The sequence below is a fragment of the Lepisma saccharinum genome, chromosome 6, assembly GCF_977018435.1.
Source record: "Lepisma saccharinum chromosome 6, izLepSacc3.1, whole genome shotgun sequence".
In the NCBI taxonomy this organism is placed as follows: Eukaryota; Metazoa; Arthropoda; class Insecta; order Zygentoma; family Lepismatidae; genus Lepisma; species Lepisma saccharinum.
In genome coordinates, this window is record NC_139234.1 from 10,363,424 (window position 1) to 10,385,022 (window position 21,599).

The 21,599-nt window shown below is 37.1% G+C and overlaps 2 protein-coding genes across 8 annotated transcripts in view; one reads left to right on the forward strand and one right to left on the reverse strand.

Annotated features, from left to right (window-relative positions):
* Nucleotides 1-1,402: 1,402 nt before the first annotated feature.
* LOC145988561 (GTP-binding nuclear protein Ran) lies at nt 1,403-12,490 on the reverse strand. Of its 4 annotated transcripts, none has more exons than XM_083123499.1 (5): nt 12,333-12,490; nt 7,931-8,184; nt 4,776-4,964; nt 3,630-3,800; nt 1,403-2,397 (listed from the first exon to the last, which is right to left on the reverse strand). In XM_083123499.1, exons 2-5 carry the CDS (start codon nt 8,171-8,173, stop codon nt 2,353-2,355), a joined length of 648 nt encoding a protein of 215 aa, XP_082979625.1. In that variant the 5' UTR covers nt 8,174-8,184; nt 12,333-12,490; the 3' UTR covers nt 1,403-2,352. The 4 variants fall into 4 exon arrangements, with proteins under 4 accessions (XP_082979625.1, XP_082979624.1, XP_082979627.1 ...); XM_083123498.1 differs by having other exon boundaries at nt 12,285-12,392; XM_083123501.1 differs by lacking the exon at nt 12,333-12,490 and adding an exon at nt 12,186-12,206.
* An 89-nt stretch (nt 12,491-12,579) lies between these two features.
* The window catches only part of Syx1A (Syntaxin 1A), a 184,361-nt gene continuing 175,341 nt past the window's right edge, over nt 12,580-21,599 (forward strand). For all 4 annotated transcript variants that reach the window (XM_083123494.1, XM_083123495.1, XM_083123497.1 and 1 more), the window contains exon 1: nt 12,580-12,771. In XM_083123494.1, coding sequence (XP_082979620.1) covers nt 12,739-12,771 — 33 coding nt within the window. In that variant the 5' untranslated portion in view covers nt 12,580-12,738. The remainder of the gene's footprint in view (nt 12,772-21,599) is intronic.

Here is a 21,599-nt window from a genome sequence, read left to right on the forward strand (position 1 = left end):
GAATTCCCATGTTGTACTCTTCTGCCGCCAGTTCTAAAGCCAGGTGGTCACTGCATTCAAACAAAAGACCGCTCGCGTATTTCCACCAAAAGGCACTACGATCAATGCAAATAGTTATTGCGAGACTAAGAAAACTACGGCGAGCCATCCAAAACAGGAGGCAATGTATGCTTTCTGGAGGAATTGTGCTTCTACACAACAATGCCCGCCCTCACACTGCTGGTGCAACTCAAGAATTGCTGGATCAATTTGGATGGGAATTTTTTTGGATCATCCACCCTATAGTCTGGACCTTGCTGCTAGCGATTTCCACCTTTTCCCTAAGCTGAAAGAGTTTCTGGGTGGTAAATGTTTTGGAAGTGACGAAGAGTTGGAGAATGCAGTGACCACCTGGCTTAATGAACTGGCGGCAGAAGAGTATAACATGGGAATTCTGAAGCTTGTGCCCAGATACTACAAATGTTCAAATGTAGGAGGTGATTATGTAGAGAAGTGAAGGAGCTTCAGGTATGTAACAATTGTTTTTTTCCAATAAATATTGTGTTTTTCATTTTGTATAACCAAACGGTCTATTTTCTGGATGACCCTTGTAAAATTTTTATTTTAGATATAGTTCAAGAAAATTGTACTCTGCAGTGGTATAGTCTCTTGACTGCTACATGGGAGATTCAGATTTGATTCCTGGGGTGGGTGATCTAAAGTCTCAATTTTTACAGCCTTGTCCCTGCATATATCGGCTCTGGGGCTACCCAGTCTCATTTTATTTGCCACTTTTGAACCTGAAATTGACCGGTTTTGGACCGAAATTCTCATTTTTTATTTACCAAAAATATGTGCCTCTACGGATCGCCTGTCGCACACATGATTGGCACAATTTTCCTACATTGCAAAATTAACAATTTCTATTTACAGTTTTTTAAAGAGATTATTTTTAGTCCTTTGGTAATTTGTAAAAAAACATTCAAAATATGAAAATGCATATTGTTTTGTATAATTCGCAGAATTTTGAAGAAGAAATGTATGTGAAATGTAACTTCTATTTTTTGTCACATACATGACCATTGTAAAAAAGCAATTTAAATGGTCAAACATTCAATGTAATATATTATTTACTCTTAACATTCTAATGTATACAATAAAATAAGTTTCATCTCAATGCTTAATTTGTGAGCCAGATTATCATTATTCGTGTCGGTATGCAAAGGTGTGTGTGTGTCACATACATGACTGGAAATAAGGCTGCTGCAGTTTGTGGCATAGTTTACACATTTCAGAAGTAGTCATAAAAATTGCAACAATTTTATCATAATTCGCTAATTTGAAATGTAGTGGAAGTTGCATGCTACTATTCAAATTGTAACCACGTATGCTGGAAGGTACATGTAAAAAGAAACCCATTAAATGTGCAATCTCACTTTTAGTTAAAAAAAATTGCCATTTTACAGTGTAACACTCAAATCCATAACAGGAATGCAATTAAACAGCTTTCACACAGCAGGGTAAACATCTACAAATTGTACCATGAGCAACAAGTTAATCAACATGGATAACACTGCATACTTTTATTTAAATAACAATGCAGAATTGTGGACAACAAATGCATTATTTGTTCACTAAGTTATTAAATTTATGTCATCACTCTTGTGATATTAATGACTGAGGAGTTTTTGTTATGAATATTACAAGAAAGAAAAATCATTGTCAGGAAACATGTATAGTGGCGATTTTTAAAAAAATACATCAGCACATGTACATAAAAACCAACACAAGTTCAACCAGTGATTTTTTTTCTTTGGCCTTGAAATATTTAGCTATCTTCTGAGAGAAAGGCATGTGTGAACTTGAAACCTTCAAATAACAGTTTTTTGAAGCTAGTACAATACTTGTGGCATAACAATATCCCTGCAAATGGTTGCTATCATTACCAATCTCAAAACCATCACAAATTCAATAACTGCATTTTAATAGGTCCTTACTCAAATATTTCATACACTCAAAGAACTAAGTATTACAGTATCGATTTCTTTTTATTTGCATCAACAAGGTAAAGAATATTCACTGCACTCTCCTTGCTTCCAGTTATAAAAATATGAAACATTTCTTTGTCCATACATGCTCCAAGTATTCAATCACCACCCATTCACTTCACTGCACAAGGCTGACACTCAAATCCATGTAACAAGTCTTGGTTCTTTTGATAAATATCTGGGAATTGGTCTATCAAAACAAGCAATAATTTTGTGAAAAAAATCCACTAAACAAGGCAGACCACTTCAAAATTTCTTTTCTTCTTATCCGATTACATTTTTAAAAATACAAAGGAATCTCATGAATATCCCTCCACTATTCGGATTACAAGTCTTCATCATCATCGGGGAGAGCTGTCTTCTGTGCATCCTGTAAGGAGAAAATGACACATTTAATATTCCCAATACAAACTACTTGTGCATTTAAGGGAGGTATTAGAGGATCTAGCCTCTCCCCAAAAATGTTCTCTACAAAAAACATTATCACCACTTGTGATCTCAAAACAACATTCTTAATTTTTAATATTCTAGAAGACTGATTTGAGTCGTCAATAGCTCAAAAACTTATTCTTCATAGCATGTCTGAGTGATACTGCTGCATCCATGATCCTTTGCCTTAGTTCTTCAATGTGTCACTATTTGTGTAACCTCTATTAGCAACAAGCCCCCACCAGAAAAAAATTATAGGTGGTATATTGTCTACTGTCTTGATAAACCAAGCTACACACTATGCATCACCTTTACTTTTCTGAATAAAAACTAAGTTGCTGCAACTACTACAGACATCTAGTCAAGTGCACAAACATTTTGAGTTAATGATGGCAATGCAAAGCACGGTAAGTTGCTATCCTCCACCATTGTCAAGTTCATCGTCTTACCGGTATTAAATTCAACAAGAAAACAGTATAAAAGTAAAAGGCTGGAACAGTTCTTGCCCACTTTTACAGAAATATTTTTGAGATCCTTCCCTCTTAATCTGGTGAGGGGATGTATCCCCGAAACACCGATAGCCCTTGATTCATGATTTTCACGCAGGTAAAATTTACTTTTTGGTACAAGGCATGATTTCACATTTGAACAAATTTTCGAGTTAATTCATCACACTTCTGGAACATGCCAAACTTTTGGGAGAAAAACCACTATGTGCCTCCACTGGGTATTGAACCTGGGACCTCTTGATTACAAGGCAGAGGATATTCTCCTCTTGGTCCACATAGCAAGAGGTAACTCATTGATAGGTGTGATATACACTCTTATCTACATAGCAAGAGATTTACAATCTACAACTGGATTGTACTTTGCATTATACACGCGTAAATACGGTAATCAGCCTACAGAAGTTTAACTTCACCTTCACAAAACGTGGAATATATTCCTCAGTGTAATGACAGTACATGCACAATTAAATATCAACGTTAACAGCACAAAGTGCACCTGCAGCCAGTTCCGGTCCAGGTTGTGGCAGCCGGTGGAGGGTACATGGAATAATTTCATTCGTTACGTTCTTCACTACTTTTGCGTATCCCTGTACATTAGATATGGCTTCAGCCCTAGAAAAAATCCCAGTTCTTTGTTGATGAAATTGGAGCAAACTGCACTTACCTCAAGGTCTTTCTCAATCTGCAACTGCCATTGAGGATCCATCTGCACCTCTGGGGGCACAAGAGCAGGCATAGCAACAAACTCCAGGTTGGGATCTCCAATCAACTTCCTAGCCAGCCACAGGAAAGGCTTCTCGAAGTTGTAATTGCTCTTAGCGCTAATGTCATAGTACTGGAAAAAAAAGCAAACGTCAGTATTTTCATTTTTATCATGCATTTGCATAGTTTCAAATTATACAAAATTCCGACTTGTTCAGTGAAATACATGTAGGGCATTCCATGTGAAAGTGCCCTTGAACCTGAAATTTTATAATTAAATGCATTGCTGTAACTTTATCCTATCTTGCGAGTGAACAATCTAAAATTGTCTTTTGCATAAAAACTCTAGTACTGTATCATACAAAATTAAGTTAGAAGGTATTTTACATATTGTTAGTTTATTTTAACTTTTTGATTTACTTGTTTTTTGTATTGTGTCCCACCTTGACACCAAAAAACAATTAATTTCTCCTTTAACTGTTACATTTCTCCCTCAACTTCAATAGAATATTAAAAGGTCAATTACCTTCTCTCCTTGTCTTAAATAATTTATTTTCCACCATGTGCCAATTCATGAAAATTATAATCAATTTCTTAAGCGAAGAGGAAGTGTTTCGTCTGTCCCACCCATGACACAGAAAGTAAGAAAAATATTGCTTAACTATCAGAAGAATAGTCTTGTTTAATTTAAAAAATGTCCACATCTCCCACCCGTGACAATGGAATGGCCCATGTGTATTTGATAGGGACGTGATGAAGCAGACAATGCATGAACATTGGCAAAAAAAATTCAAGCTGTTTTCTGTGCTATGATTACAATTATTATAACTATTTTTTCTCACATAATACAAGAAACCAAGTGGTTCATGCTCAACTCCTCTTACATGGTTTGCACTCATTTTCCCATTTCTTGAAAAAATCAATAAAATTAACATTTTCACACAAAAAACTTGTTACCAAGAAACTCTCAGGAGAAAATGTGAGATTTTTTCTGCCCTCCTTTCACTCCTAAGTAGATTACGGCCAGGAGGAACCCTGATTGTGTAATTAATGCTTGCCCTGTAATAGAAATGGAACGTTAAGATACATAACATATTTGAACAATTACCTGAAGATTCTTCTTCCTGTGGAATACAATGCTCTTAGCTTTAACCTTCCTGTCCTTGATGTCAACTTTATTCCCACAAAGAACTATTGGAATATTCTCACAGACACGAACTAAATCTCTATGCCAGTTAGGAACATTCTTGTATGTGACTCTAGATGTTACATCAAACATGATGATAGCACACTGGCCCTGGAAAGAAGGAAGTAACTTCAGAAAAACCTGTTCTGGATTTCTTGGTTCATATAAACCAAGATGTAATGAAACTATTTGTTTTAATAGATGCAAGGGTCAATGAAAATTATGACTGCCCATTAGCATCCTAAAAATTCTCTACAAATTAGCATGAAGATGAATCATTGCAAATATTTTCCTCATTTAGTGTCTGATTCCTGCAACATTTGACTAATTGCTACGATTAGGATAAGCTATGATGAAATTGACGCTCACAAAGAACACTCGGAATATGCCAAGACTGGGATTTGAACCCCGGAGCAGTGCTAACCATTCATGAGGAACTGAAAATTCCTCCACAAGCTACCAGTCAAGATCACGGCAGCACCTCAGTTTTGCAAGTTTTTACCACAGCCTACATGCACATCATATACCCACACTAAACCACTCGTTTCAGAGTCGACCAGAAACCAAACATGCCTGCTCACGGAAACTACATTTCAAGTAATATTTAGTGAATCTTTTAACTGTGGTAATTATTTTCTCCAAGCTTTGAAGTTACTCCAATAATTGTTTCCAATATTCTAAAACACTTCCCAATACTTCTATAATTTCGACATAAACAATGAATCTGTTGTTCTAACAACAATAGAGAAAGCAAACTCTAGCATTTTCAGTAAAATACATGAATTGACCATAACACTCTATACTAATTTTACCTCAACAACTCTTAATAAAACCTTGATAAGACAAATTTTTGTACAATTTATGGGATGCCGTTAGAACTCAATAATTCGAAGGTAGAATATGAAAAACCTCTATGAATTGAATTTAAATTCTAATCACCTCTAACTCGAAGTTTTAGTCGCACGGACCTAAATAAGTCTAAGTGTATGGACAATGTCAGGTGATCAACAATCGTGTTGGGACATGAACTCCCCCCACCTTGCCATGTATGTAACCATCATTGTTAATGTGTTTAGACCTCTATAACTCTAAGTCTGAGATTTTGGCCCTCAATAACTCGAACCTTGGCAAGTCGAAATCCTCGATACCTCTACTTTTATCTTTTCCCCCTCAAATTCAAGTTATCAAGGTTCCACTGTACTCCCATTACTTCAGTGTAGCACTATTAAATGCACTTTCAATATAAATCTGTCTAGAGACACCAGGAGATGATCCACATTTCAGCACATATCCTTTAGCCAATGGGAGCTTTTCCTGTATGAGTAGCACCTCCAGATAAGACTTTTCAAACTTTTTGCGATGATGCACAATTTTTTTTTTTTTTTTTTTTTTTTTTTCAAAAGAACTAATTGTCATCGAAAGATGAAATTGGTTTAGTTCTCTTTTTTGGACCGGCAGGCCTCTTAGAAATTATGAAATTTATAAAATTCACCTCTCAATAATTAAAAGTTAAGGAATCTTAAGGAAATCAACATTTTACAGAAAAATTCAGATTTGGCACATCCCTGTGTCCACCACTATAGACCAAAAAAGAAGGAAAAAAGTGTATGGAGCAATGCTACAATCCTACAACATGCAAAGTTGCATTTAAATTAGGCTGATACTTCTTGGGGACAAATATAATAATGTATAAGAAAATCAAGTGTTGAGAGATTACGGAAAAAAAATCTGGAAAAATGTTTCTAGCATCAGGCCCCTAAGGATGCTGGACAGAACAAATTAGCAGGGATGCATGATAAAAGACCACTCTTAGAGGACATGTAATGTCCATCCTCCAATTATGAAGAAAGAAAAAAAAACATTTAGAAAATTGCAACTGTCCCACGTTATGAACATGCTTTTTTCCCCCCATCATTACATGTAAATACAAAACACATCAGCATAAAGCAGAGGTTGAAGTGTAAATAAACAGCCTATTCAACTATATTGACTGATACCAATCAAATATATACTAGTTTGTCCCATTCCTAACCAGAGTTGGAAGTGCTTGGAAAAAAAATTGCTTTTTTGGTTGTGCTTTTTTTACACTGTAGCGACAGGAGACAAGCGATATGTGACACTTGTTTCTTTCCTCAGTTTGCATGATAATACAGATATAACTGCACTAATCAGAAAAGACATTGCTATATTAATTCATGTTGTAAAATTTGTGCCAGTTATTTAAACTCAGGGGAGTGATTGTGCATGAGAAAATGGAGAAATCATATGCACTGACCTCCAACTTCATATGCTACTTTTTCCAGCTTGGATAAAGTGAAGACATAAACACTAAGAGAAGTGGTTCTCAACCTTCATGATACCGGGGCTTGGCAAATTCTGTATTAAGAAGTCAATGCCAAGATCAAAGAATTTTTCTCTTAAATAACTTTCCAGAATTTAACGTTTTATGCATGAATTAACATGTACCCTTGAAATTAAATATTGATAAATTAATTCTGGCATAATCATAAAGAGTAATAATATTTTCATTATGTGTAGGTGTTTTGACAAATATAAAACTAAGGATGACTAAGCGGTTGCACATAGTGGTGCGGATTCCACTTTAAACTGTAGGTCCTGTCTTGATTGTGTATAAAATGGACAAGAAAAACTCAACAAATATGACATTATCATTACGTTATTTGTCAAGAACTTCTAGCAGAACCTGTTGCAGTATAGTTGATACAAGGGCCTGGTACCGAGCTATGGCCCGGAGGTTGAGAAACAATACACTAGAGTACCTTACCACGTTGACTGATCTATTTTGGACCAATGTGCCTCAATTTACCAAAGTAGCTCTAAATGATGTTGAAGACAAATTACAGCCGATAACTGCACTAAGAAACTTGATAAAGCCAAAATAATGTTGTGTTGAAATTTTAAAACATTGTAAATGCGAATTCTGTATTATATCAACAAATTAGAAATTGAAACATAATTTGAGGCCTCCGGTTGCAGTAAAACCAAAATTTGTACACTCTAGCAATCTATAAAAATTATCACTCTCTCTAGTTATCTCTGATCAAGTTTCCACGTACCTGTATGTAGTAACCATCTCTTAAGCCTCCAAATTTCTCCTGACCTGCTGTGTCCCAAACGTTGAACCTAATGGGGCCTCTGTTGGTGTGGAAGACTAGAGGATGGACTTCCACACCCAATGTTGCAACGTACTTCTTCTCAAATTCACCTGTTAAATGGCGCTTCACAAAAGTAGTTTTACCAGTACCACCATCTCCCACAAGAACACACTTGAATGTTGGCATATCTGCATCTTGAGCCATGGTGAACAAGACTGCAAAGAAGAAAATACTTTATACAATACATACATAATGACGAGACTGACATTTCAATCTAGTAGAAAAACAAATTTCATTTGTTCCATGGAGGATGGAATCAGGACATGATAATCACTACAATCTTGTGCTCAATTAAGACCAAAAACCTTTTCTTCCACACACTGGACAAAATACCGTATTTACTCATGTATAATGCTCACTTTTTTCCAAAATTTTTTGCCTCCAAAAACTGTGGTGCGTATTATGCACGGAATAATTCAGACAGCCACCATGAAACCGTACAGGGTCATGCCATGATTTTGGGACACTTGCACTGATTTTTTATGTTTACGGAACCCTATCATGTTATATATCATTGTAAAGCTTGAATCCTGCAGTTTCTGAATATGGAAACAGTATTCCATTCAAGATAATGACACTAATGTGAAATGCGGTTGAAATAAGTTCATCACAAAATGAAGAAACGTTCCGATTTTTATGGTACTTCGGATGAAAGAAAACACAAGGAAAAATATAATAAAAATTAAAATGTATTACTGGCTAAATAATGACACACATGATGGAGTGTGTAAATTCCTTAATGGAAGAAATTGTGTGCTGCTAACTGCTATTTGGAAGGCCCTGAATGTGCCTCGTATAAATGTTACATTAGTCACGGAAAGAAAAAGTATATATTTTGAAAAAGAAGGAAAGAGCAATTGAACAGGTATGACGTCGTAGCAACAGATTTACAACCTACAACTAAGAAAGCCATTTCTTGAAACTGGGTTGTACTGCACATTATAAGAGATATTTTACCCATCCAAAAGCAGAGTGCACATTATACATGCACTATACACATGTAAATACGGTAAGAAAAATTTCTTGAAAAAAACATCACAGCTCAAATTTCTTCACATAAGGAAATGTTTAGCAGATGAATATGGTTTGTGAATTTTACACAACTCATGAAAATACTAACATCAAAACTATGAACATGTATGACACAATGCATGCATTTCCTCTTAGGACCATTCTGTTCATCTATTACACAATGTATGGTGCTCCACCCAGAAACTTAAACCAACACAAATCACATCCACAAACAGAATTACTTGTAATATACTACAGTCCTAAAAATAAAGGATTGAAACAATACATGGAAATGGAAAAATGAGAAACCTTCTGAGGGGCCATTACTCATGATTTGACCCCAACTGCTTTATATAGTAGAAAAAATTAACAACCAAGACAAAAATGAACATTTTCCAGCCTTCTTCCTTCTTGGAAGAATCGTGAATTATACTCCACAAGGTCTTAAAAAGATTGCTTCGCGGGTGTGAAGCAGCCGACAATATGGGGGTGTGTGTGTGAGAACGAATCAGGTCGGCGAATGACTGAACCCGGTTGCCAGAGCTAGGTCGCTGCACCCTTCTGGAAGGGTGAGTGACCTCTGCCTCTTGCTACCTCGGCCTTTTGTTCGTCCGAGGAGCAGACGACACGAGAGTATCGGCAACAGTGTGCGAGCGATGTCTGCTGTTAGCCGAAGCACTCTTTCTAAGGCCTCCTGCAGTGTAGGTGCTGTTTAGCAACTAATGCAAAGATAGAGGGATACCAAAATGTCAGATGTTACAATTGGTATACACAAGAAATATTTCCTGCTCTTTTATGGACCAAGAACAAAGAATGTAAATAATACATTGATTTTTTAAAAAAATAAACTGTTAATCCAGACTGAAATGTTTATTGGGTTCTTCCATGCAAAAATCATAGCTCCCAACCCCGACCACCTCAGATTTTCATGAAATCTGTTAGGATGGTCGAGTACATGAAGATGTAAAATTTTAGTTCTCAGTGACAATGGCATACATCCGAGTTGCCAACATTATAAAGAAAATGTCAATTGATAAGTTTGCTTCAAGTTATGACAAAACAAAGTGTTTTAGAATATTGGAAACAACTGTGGGAGTAAGTTCAAAGCTATGAGAAAATAATTACCACAGTTAAAAGCCTCACTAAGTACTAATTACCAGAGAAATTACGATTTGAAATGTAGTTTGCACAAGCAGGCATATTTGGTTTGCGTTCAACTCTGAGGTTTGAAGGGGGATTTGTGGGAGATAAGATATTAGTTGATCAAGTGTGTTAAATCAGCAAACATCAGTCAGCTCCCCAGTGACAAGAGGTTGACGGGACAGTCAGAAGTGAGTGGCCAACATAGAGTGGATCCACATAGCAGTTTGCGATGTGACATCGTAGGTGCAGTCCAGCACTACAGAAACATCAACGGATACAGTGAAGACAACTTGGTTATGTAATTATCAGTGTTTCCCTTCTCATCCAGCTCAGGCATGACTTAACCCACAATTGTGCATACCACGAATAAATGATGGTAAGGGGCACGAGCATCAATTATTCCATCTCTTCGCATATGTAAACCCTCTTGCATGTGTTAAAGACAAAATCAAGCAATCGAAACTTCGGGGACCACACCAGCTTGGCTTGCATCAACAATATGCACTCTTTGAAACTTGGACATGATTCACAATGAACTGAACAGCACAATGCCTACAGAGAAACCACAGCCTCCCACAGGTTCAACAGAGTTCCTATCACACGTAGAAAACAACACAAATCACACAGCGTCAGATTTCAGGAGGCAAATGTGGTCAACTCAACCAGTTTCATATTTATTTTCTAACCTGCGTACATGGAAGTCCTAGTCGAGATTGCGGTTTAGACAATACAGACACGGCACTTAAGACGGCATTTTATTATTTTTGGTAGCCTTGAGCCGACAATTTGTTCATACATAAAGAAAGTTCGTATAAAAAAACAAACACGTAATACAGGTTAATAATTGGGTCTCAATAAATTAAAACTTCCAATTTCGCGAACAAGCCAGCATTTTCTCGATCCCGAAACATTTGTACATTGTACGTAAATGTATCAGGATACTGGTCTATATGAGATTATTAAAAGTCCAGGTAAGAGTCTAGTTTACGTCCTTTTCCTAAGGAATACATGTCATATATCGTTGGAAAGGTTATTTTATAAGGAATTCAACAAAGTACATCCCAAGGCGAGGAAAAATTTCCTGGAGGAGAAAATCGAGAAAAACAGATGTTGTCCGGATATGAGTGATTGAACGTACTGAGGACATTTTTCGATGATGAAGCACATATTTAGGGGTGAAATGAGTGCTACTGGAACCTAACCTAACAGGCCTAACCTAACCTCGTAGGCATACCTCGTTCCCGTGAATAGTTATTGACAGAAAGTGTAAAAAGAAAAACTTACTTACCCTACGGATGCCGGCTGTCTGCTAGTACGGTTTTGTAAACGGGCAATAAGGAGTGTGCAAGAAAGACGTAAACTAGACTCTAGCCAAAGTCCACTCAAATCGAAATGTTGAAAGATGTTAGAATTTGGGGGAAAAGGAGCGAAGGAGGGCCAATTGCAACACATGGTGCAACAACCTATTCGAAAAGTGAATATGAAAACAAACGTGGGCAGTTGAACCTACCTTCTTTATAGTTCAATTTCGAAACCAAAAATAACTTTTATCACTTTCACGTCATTCAAAACAAAAAAAAAAAAGACCGGTTCAATGTTTCAAATTTTGTAATAAAAAAAAAAGTTGTTCATAGGCAACACAATCCCTGTTCAATTAGCGTCGTACTACTATGCGATATAATTTTAATCTCGATTGTTTAAGAACACAATTATTGTTAACTTGTATGACAATTGAAACAAAAAAAAAAACTAGCCGTTTTCATAACTATCGTATTGCGCGACCGCACTTGCATGGCATGCACGTTAAGTCACGACCTGAAACTATCATGTATTTGCCTAACTCACTGGTCTGAAATGATTCATGGAAAGAATATTAACTATTTCGGCAAGTTGCAATGCTGAAAGAGTAGTACATTTTTACACTACATACCGAATTTACAAATATTTAGTTCCAGTACGGAAATGGCGCCTTTTCATTGTATCACAGGAAAATGATACTCACCCACGTAAATAATGTCATTAATTGTAGCTTTCTTGTGTACAGAATAAAAAACTAAGAAACTATAATAATATCTAAGAATGTAACAATTTTAAAACATACCCGCTATTGCAAACTATTAACCGATGCACACGAATTTGCTCGATTTACCTTAGCTTTTCCTCAGGTCGTTACGGCTCACAATGGCGTTCGGCGCAAAGAAGACCGATTTCCGACACCGGCATCATTACGTCAGTATTGAAAAGTATAATACATACCAAAGTAACAACAAAAGAAGTCTAGAAATTTTTTTTACATTTCAAAATTTTGATTTGTTGTTTATATATTATTACTTAATGTTTCTGTTACATTTATTAATTTTTACGGCATTGATGTGACGTCACTCATAGGACCGACATCCTCCACTGCAGAAGCAGCAAAATCGTAAGCGTATCGATTTTTATGGTTGTGGTGTCTGTTTCATTAGTTTTAGTGTCGTTTCATGGCAAAATTAGTGAATGTGATTTCTATCTGAAAGTAGTGGACCACATAGTGTGTAAAGTGAACGGCTAGAAAGATGACAAAGGATAGATTAGCAGCTCTAAAAGCGGTAAGTGTGTATGTCAACTATTGAGAATTTGTGGGCTGTGCAGGTTGAATCTCAGTTAAAGGGAAATGACATTAGTTTTATAAATTGAAGAAATTAATGTGGCCTTAAATTATCAAGGTTTATGTAGATTCCCCTATTATTGTGGTGTTGTCTAACTTTTCTAATAAATTTTACCAATGAAAATAGCCAGACGTTTTGTTGGTCCGACAGTTGTTTAAATGTTTGTTTTGCAACTCTGCATAGTCAAAGTAGACAAATTTTATGTCCATGGCAGTCAATACATTTATTATGTGCTTGATAATAATAAACTTTGATGCAAATAATGTGGCTCAATGTGCCAACACTCTCACCTCTCTCCGCTTTAAGATCTTTGGTAGGCATTTGTACGTTGTTTCTTTGAAATTGTGTACGAAACTTGCATAGTATTTTTTCTGCCTTTATAATGTTAATGTACCGTATGTAACGAACTGTACGTTTCTTATCAAACATACTGATTCGACATCACCTTGAAGTACTGTTTGTTCCTGGAGTTTAGGACAGTTCCCAATGTTTCATGAACATTAGGTATGTACATCATATGCTATATATGAAATCAAATAAATTTCTAGTCATCATTTGCAATTCGGGTATACAGCAGTGGCGCAACTACAGGGGGTGGCATTGCCTCCCCCAACCTTGGTCGAAAATGAGTTCGGGGGGGGGGGGGGTCAAACATTAACGGTCAAGTGTACCTGCAGGGGGCAATTACTGCCTACAACTTCCAAATTTATGCAAATGATAATACTTTTTGTAAAATGTTCTTGCTCGCAATGACTGCTTTCCTTAGTTTCATCAATTTCAGAACCTTGGCTAGGGGACAGCGGGAGACTGCTCTCGGTGCCGAACGATCTAAATGAAGTATTTTTTTCTGCATTTATAATCTTAATGTACCGTATGTAATGAATGTCTACTTTATGCATAGAAAGGCTAATTGAGACTGGGCCTATAGCTTAAAGTGGATTCTGAACAAGCGAAAAGAAAATCCTTATTAAGGAAATTAAAGTTGGCAACATACCAATTGCTTTTGGAATACCTAAGACACACAAACAAGGCATACCACTTAGGCCTATTATACCAACATACGAACATCCGGGATATGGGCTAGCAAAATTGCTGGTAAAAAGAATAAGGAAGGTAAATGAGAACACCCAATATAGCGTTAGGAATGCCGTAGAAGTTAAAGAATGTATAGAAAATCTGGAAATTGATGACGAGGATACAATAAGTAGTTTTGATGTTGTTAACTTATACCCAAGTGTACCGAGGGGGTGGGCGGGAGATTGTTTACTAAGGTGGCTGTTAGAAAAAGGAATAGACATCCTAACTGCTTGGGAATATGTACGATGGTATAACCTTGTAACGGAATATAACTTTTTCTATGTCAATGACAGTATTTATAGACAAAAAGAACGCTTGGCGATGGGAAACCCCATTTCGGGTATAGTAGCGAGCATTTTTATGCACTTCATTGAGAAGGCAGCTTTGGAAAAAACAGGAATGGGTATTAAATATTATGGGAGATACGTTGATGATATCTTGATTATAGGAAAGGGGGTAGCACTGAACAAGGTTTTTGAAGAATTAGAAAAACAAGACGAAAGAATAAACTTCACTAGGGAAAACTTAAGCGATGGAAAAATTAATTTCCTGGATCTTAGTATCTTGAAAGAAAGGAATAGGATTAGAACAGGAGTACATCATAAACCCCTATCGGGGAACTTATATATTAACAAGGAATCGGCGCACCCCGAAATAACAAAGAAAAACGTATTCCTTAACTTTTTTATTAGGGCCGGTAGACTATGCAATAATGAAAAAGAAAAAGACAACGAAATTCAGTGGATAAGAAAAACAGGATTAAAAGATGGATACACAAATAGAGAAATGGATAAGATAGCGGAGAGAGCACGGAAAATTATTAGGAAAGAAGGGGATCAAAAAGAAGGGGAAAAAATCGAAAATAGGAGGGTAAAGTACGTTGGCATCCCTTACCATCAATCCGTATCGGAAAAAATCGGAAAAATAACGAGAGATTTTGGAATCGTTTGCGGGATGAAAGCACCAAAGAATGTAGAAAAATACTTCACCGATTATAAGAAAGGAAAGACAACTAGGGAAATACCGGAAAAACAGAAGAGGGTTTATCGAATAGAATGCCAATGCGGGAAGGAGTACATAGGACAGACAGGCCGAAATATGGGTAAAAGATGGAGCGAGCATGAAAAGGACATAAGGGAAAAAGTTCCCAAAACGGGTCTCTCAGAACATATTTTGGAAAGTGGGCATAGAATCGCAAAAAAAGGGGTAATCAGAAAAGAGGGGAGGAAATTAGGAAGAAACGTGTATGAAACAGCGAGTATTTGTAGGGGGGGGGAAGAATAATCTTTGTAACGCCGTTCCTCGATGTCGGTAAAAATGGAAGAAACGTGTGAACAAAATGACCAATACTCGCAGAGGTATATTGAGCGTGGATAAATAAATCGAGGAACCGCAATTACAATTTTTACTTGTTATGGAGTTAACCGAATATTTATACGGAATGATTCCCACAATAACAACAGTTTGAATAAGGTGTATGTAAATTCCGCACCCTTCTTTACCCTTTTCCAAAAATTCAGCAAGTTATACAAACAAGCGTTACCTCAATTATGTCACCTATCACAACTCACACCAATGAAAGATAGTACATCCACTATAGACGTTTATTTAACAAAATTCAACTTGCAGCAACATTCTTTCAATATTTCCTTCTGTCATTCTTTATATTAAGATTCACAACAAATTCCAGTTCACGTACGATCGACAATTCTCATTCTTAGCATTCTTTTTGATCAGAATAGTTTACTACAAAATAACAATGCATTTTAACTGGTATCCCTTTTTCGACTATAATACAGATAAAATTTACTTCATTTTTCTAAAAAGGTTAGTACCAGTGCAACATTTAATGGACCATTTCTATTAATTTATAAATACCTAAATTATAATTTATTTTTACAATAATAATAAAACCTCTGCCTATTTTATTTGTTTCTTTATGAGAATTAGATGCTCATTAATTCCAAATGCTAAGTCGGTTAAGATTTGTCTCGTTTTTGCTATTAGTTGTAAGTGGCTTTCGTTACGACGTGTTTGAGGTTAAAAATGATTTTTTACAAAAATTGCATTCTTGGATCGCACTCGTATTGGTTTCACAATTTAGGTTAGTAGCGGTAATGTTTTACACCATCACTTGTACTCGCGCATGTACGTATCTATCTTTCTCATTCGTGATCGGGTTCTATGCACATGACACATTCAAAGCCCCCATCTTTTATCGTGTCTTATTTGTAATGCACAAAATCAACAAATTGGGAAGTAAGAATTTAAGTTTGTTATCCAAGTTCCAATTCACTAAAACACACGTAATCTTACATACCTTCACAAATGTTCTAGTTGCCAAATCGAACCAGCTGTTCGCAACCTCCAATGTAGTCGAATTGATGCAGTCAAATTCAAATGTTCAGTTACGTAATAGATTTTTATGCCGTTACTTCCTTGATGCCATGTGCGCTTGTGGATACTGCAGCACGTTGTATTGTTTCTAGTTATTTCAAGGTTCAATGTCTATGTTCCGACTCAAGTTCATGCTGACATTAAATACTTCTCGATTAATTACTTCGTAAAACAAATACTAGTCGTGCAAATATATATATGCGTAAAAATGGTTACCACGAATTAAAATACTGGGCATTACCATTACCACCAACGACTATCGCAAGATTTAAATATATGCTGGAAAAATTGTTTTTCACAAATAAGTCCAAAAACACCATTCCTCACAACTGCTTTTTTTTGTGACGGGACACGATGTTGCAAAGAAGCAATGTAAGTTCAAAACTGCAACACGTAAACTTTAAAAATGAATAAGAAAGTTCTAAAAGTCACAAACTTACGATATGTGGTTGCACACTATGGAATAAAATTTGCCCCAGTTTTTGAATAAAATATAAAGCGACGTTGAACCTTGATTGTCGTGCGACGAACTGTGATTTTTTTTTTACTTCCGCTGCTAGCGAAGAAGAAAACAGAAGAAAGTGACCGGAGAGACATCTATCGGTATAAATTTGAAGTGAGGAAAATATAACCTCATGGGGATTTTTATCGAATGAAATTTCCCGGGTGGGAAATTTTCACTCTATGTAATGGAATGACGGCAAGCAGGGACTTACAAATGCAGGTTGACGTCATCACCGTTACATCTTAATAGGGACGAAGGAAATTTGGAAGAAGGGTGGATCAATTTCCTCAAAAAATGGGATAAAGCCTGGAAGATTGAACCCAATATCGGTTTCCACGTCACTCCGGAAGTTATGCAAGCTGCAAGAGAGGAACGTGAATTCACGTTGGATTTGTGACGTAATAAGGGGAAACGAGAAAATTAAGGGGAGGGGAAATATTCCTTGAGAATTGACCTTCATGTGGATAGATAAGCACAGTTGGGTAGGAAAGGCCAAACCTGCAGGTTGCATTGTGTTTTATGCAGGTTTTTTAGAATTTTAACTTTTTAAACTTTTTTACCTGTGAATAGGTCTACTGTACAAGTTTTATTAGGGAACGGCTTGGTTTTTACGTACTTCTAATAGCAAAAACTTAATATTTTAAATGTACCCTAACCAACCCTTAACCACAATCCTCATATTACATTTTTGACGCAGTACTATGCCAAGTACTTAGTTTTTATACGAACCTGAGGAAAGAGATAGTCAATCTCTGAAACGTCGTTCTACAATAAGAGCACTATACTCACATACGTAAGTACAATTTTTAACTTTCCTTTTCTATAATCTTCCACCTCCTTTTTGTGTAATGGACTGGCTCACCAGAGCCAGTGTCCTGGATGCATGTTTCCAAACAAACTTCCACATGGCGAAGCCCCTATGCTTTGGCATAGCAAACTGATCGCGAAGGTGCAACTTTTATTACAGTGACAGCAGTTAAGAAACAGAAAGATGATGTGCATCGTACATCAATGTAAAGACTAGATTCTGGAGAATACCTGGATATTTTACTCTTTCCTCATGGATAAGGGATTAGTGAAGAAATAACGTAAGGAAATTGGATAGTGTTTCAAGAAACATGTTAACAATTTACTATACGACGCACGCTTTTAGAAGGAACATGAGTTCGGCCAATACCCAGCCAGTGCTACTGCGCTGTTGCGAAACTAACTGCTAGCGCAAGGGAAGGACAGAAAATTCATGATGTGTCCATTATTTTTGATAATGCATGCATGGTATATATGAGTACAGTGAAATAATATAGTGAATATTTCTACATAGTATTATAATATCATATCACTGTAGCATATACGAGAAACCCATACCTGAAAGAAGCTTGAAGGTATTTATTTATTCATCACCACTCTCGTCATCTTCCTCGGTCTCCCAATGGACGTCCGCAGGATTTTTTCCAGGGAGGGGCAAGGAAGGTTTTTTTTTTTCCAGGAGGGGGCAAAGGAGGCACATTTTCCTCCATAATAGTGTTGTTCCCTCAAAAACATTACTTAAATTTTAATATCATATTCATGCAATAATTAACACATATTATTGTGGCTGTAATGAAATTATATGTGAAAAATATATAATTTTTGGTTGACTTTCATTTTCCTGGGGGCCCTCCCTCCCGGATGCCCATGGGTCTCCGTGTCACTGGTTTCACTCATTTCCGAATCACTCTCCTGGAGGTTAATGGTTAGATTTTGCAGCCTTGGTGCCTGTACTACTGGTGCTAAGTTTTGAGAGTGACATTATTTAAAATAAAAACACACGGAACACACACTATCGCACGAAAGGGTTGTATTTAATCTTTTCACATACTGTTCTTCGTGGCGCACGAGTGAACGATGAGCGAATAATTTTACACCGGCCTTACTACGAAAATGCTGAACTCAAACTGACCCAGGCTTTCAATGTTCGAGAACGCCCAGAACAATGAAGGGTCATTGTTTATATCGAGGGTAATTTAACACCCACAGTTTTTCCTAGACACAACAACTTAACTGCGTCAATACAGTGGCAACGAAAAAAACAGGCTGAAGGAAATGAAAGGTGTTTCCCTTGTTTCTTCAAGGAACGATAACTCCGGCTGTAGGTGACGGAAATTCATGGGATTTGGACAGTCTGGTTCAAAATGTCTTTATATATGTATATATGAACCTGAGAGTGGCAAGTTTTATGAAAACTTCTTGCGTGCAAGAAAAGTACAGAACACTGCTTTTAACTTCCGCACCGCAGTCTCCTAACTGTACAACGTTGCACTCCTGCCATTGGTTGATCGCCACACACACCCTCTGTGTGGCCCCACCTGATATCGCTTATAAAAGCGTGCGTCGTATACAGGAACGTCGATATAGTTAGTCTTTACACTGATATATGATAGAAATCAGTATTTCTTAACTGCTGTCACAATAACAAACAATACCATTCTGCGATCAGTTTTCACCACGTAAGCGCTAAAAGCGCCTATGTTACGAACAGTGATGGCGCCAGCCTAAAATAAGTTGGGGGGGGGGGGGGTTACAGATTTCGAAGTCAAATTCTCGGGGAGCTAACTAATATCAGCTAAAACGTAATAGTTTACTTCTGTGTAATTTTACCAGTGAGTACTACAATTGTTTGAAAATAGCATAGGCTATAAACTGTCGAAAATAAAATGTCTTCACATTTTAATACTGTCCCAGTTTACAGACTATCACACATACTGTATCACATCAAATGCTACCCACAGTGTGATAAACCCTAAAGCATGGGCTAACATAGAGTGCAACAACGCAATCTGAGCAATAGTGTCTTGACTTTTGACAAATCTTCTTTCCTCTCTCATCCCAAACTCTGTAGCATGCGGGGCACTGTTGCGTTGGGTTTTGTTTCTTATCCGTCGGTGGAAGGTATTCAGGGAAGTGTCATCCAGACAGGCGGTGGGGTGTTGGAGTGGTGCTAGGTCTGCCACTTGATGGAAACTTACCATCTGAATGGTACTGCTTTATAATGTCACTCACAATTTCCATTCGGAACTGAAAGTGCAATTTTGTTCCACCTGTTTCTTGTGTAAACCAACTATGAATTCCAAAGAGAGAGATCTAATAGATGAAAGAAAATCTTCTTATAATACTTTTTGCCACGCTTCCGTTTTGTGGTGTACGAAGCAAGATGCTGATCAAAACCACCCATTTTGTCATTTTAATCGACCACCACTCGTTTCATTTGATGTTGTGTTACAGTCGCCATTTCAACAGAATGGACGGTTGACAACAATGTCACATCCTTCTTATCTTTCCATTTCATGACTGTCACTTGGCCGCGTTGCAACCCTACTACTTCACCTTTCTTCAATTTGGCTGTTCTGAGAGCCTGTGGTAGATCTTTCCTACTGCGTTTCAGTGTTCCATTTTACATCAGTCTTTTTTTAAATCAACAGATCTGCAAGTTGTGGTGAGTTATAATAATTGTCCATTGTCAAACAGTACCCCTTTCCCAACAAATCATGTATCAAAGCCATCATGACTTGTGAAAATTTTGGAAGGCAAAAGGCAACTGTACTCACCGCCTACTTTTGTACCCTTACCAGTGTACCTTATGAAGTTCCACATGTACCCACTTTTGGATTCACAGACCATATAGAATTTGACTCCAAACCCTGCCCTTTTCAACAAAATATACTGCACCCAACCCAATCTACCCTTGTACATTAGCAGACTTTCATCAATAGTAATCGATTTTTACGGTGTGATTGCTTGAAACTTCTGTGTCATGTGTTCCGCTACTGGCCATATTTTATGTAATTTTGGATGGGGAGGCACAGCAGCGTCATATATCTCATTATCATAAAAATGCAAGTATTTTTTTTTATTTTAAAAAAAAACTACGATAATGTATTCTTTTCAGAAAGAATGTAGTTATTAACAGGGGATTTTTGGACCAGTAGTGCTGGAAATCTGGCTTCTTACAGATGCGTTGCATTATAACTAGGGCTTGAAAAGCTCGTATTTCATTTGACGTCACAAGAAATGGTTTTTGACCAGCAGGATGTTGTTGTGAAGCATGTTTATTTGTCTCAGTTGTAATTAGATCTATCAGATTCTCATCAAAATACTGCTCCCATATCTGTAACTCACTCGTATCTGCACTAACGTTGCAGTGTATAGCTGCGTGACCAGTAAACGGAAATGGAGGTGGGGCAAGCGTCACTTACACTACCGCAACTATCTGTATCTGTCTCATCAGTACACACACTGTTCACTGTTGTATCACTTCCACCCACGTCCATTTCCTCCTCCTCCTCTATACTGTTGTCTGTAAGCTTATCATCACTCATCTTGTCTTTCTTCACATGATGGAAAACACTAAAACATGAACGGAATGTATTCACAATACAAAAACGCTCAGTACGTTTTGGCGCCACACTCACTCAAGTGCCACTGGAAAGGCGACAACTACGTAGTGTCACGGGAATCTGGTAGGTGGCAGCAGTACCCGGACAAGCAATCTACACCTTCCACCTAGTGGCCAGAATGGGAATTAACACCTATTAAAGCTCAAACGAGACTGTCCGGGTAGGCAGAAAGGTGCACTTTAGTTGTAACTCGGGTAAATAATATGTAAAGCAAAAACAAATTCCAAGTTAACTCTGGTTTTTCAGGCAAGTGGTTAAGCCTACTTTAGGATTTTTCTATCATATTTTAGGCACCTAAAAAGCACACTTTTTAGAACCTGAGAATCTAAGGTCTAGTCATTACTTGTCCTCATCTT

Coding starts and splice junctions, on each gene's coding strand:
- LOC145988561 (XM_083123499.1), bottom strand. CDS start 8,173: ATGGCTCAAGATGCAGATATGCCAACATTCAAGTGTGTTCTTGTGGGA. Junction 4,965..7,930: donor GAGATGGTTACTACATACAG/GTACGTGGAAAC, acceptor CCTTCTTTCCAG/GGCCAGTGTGCTATCATCAT. Junction 2,398..3,629: donor AGATTGAGAAAGACCTTGAG/GTAAGTGCAGTT, acceptor TTCTCCTTACAG/GATGCACAGAAGACAGCTCT.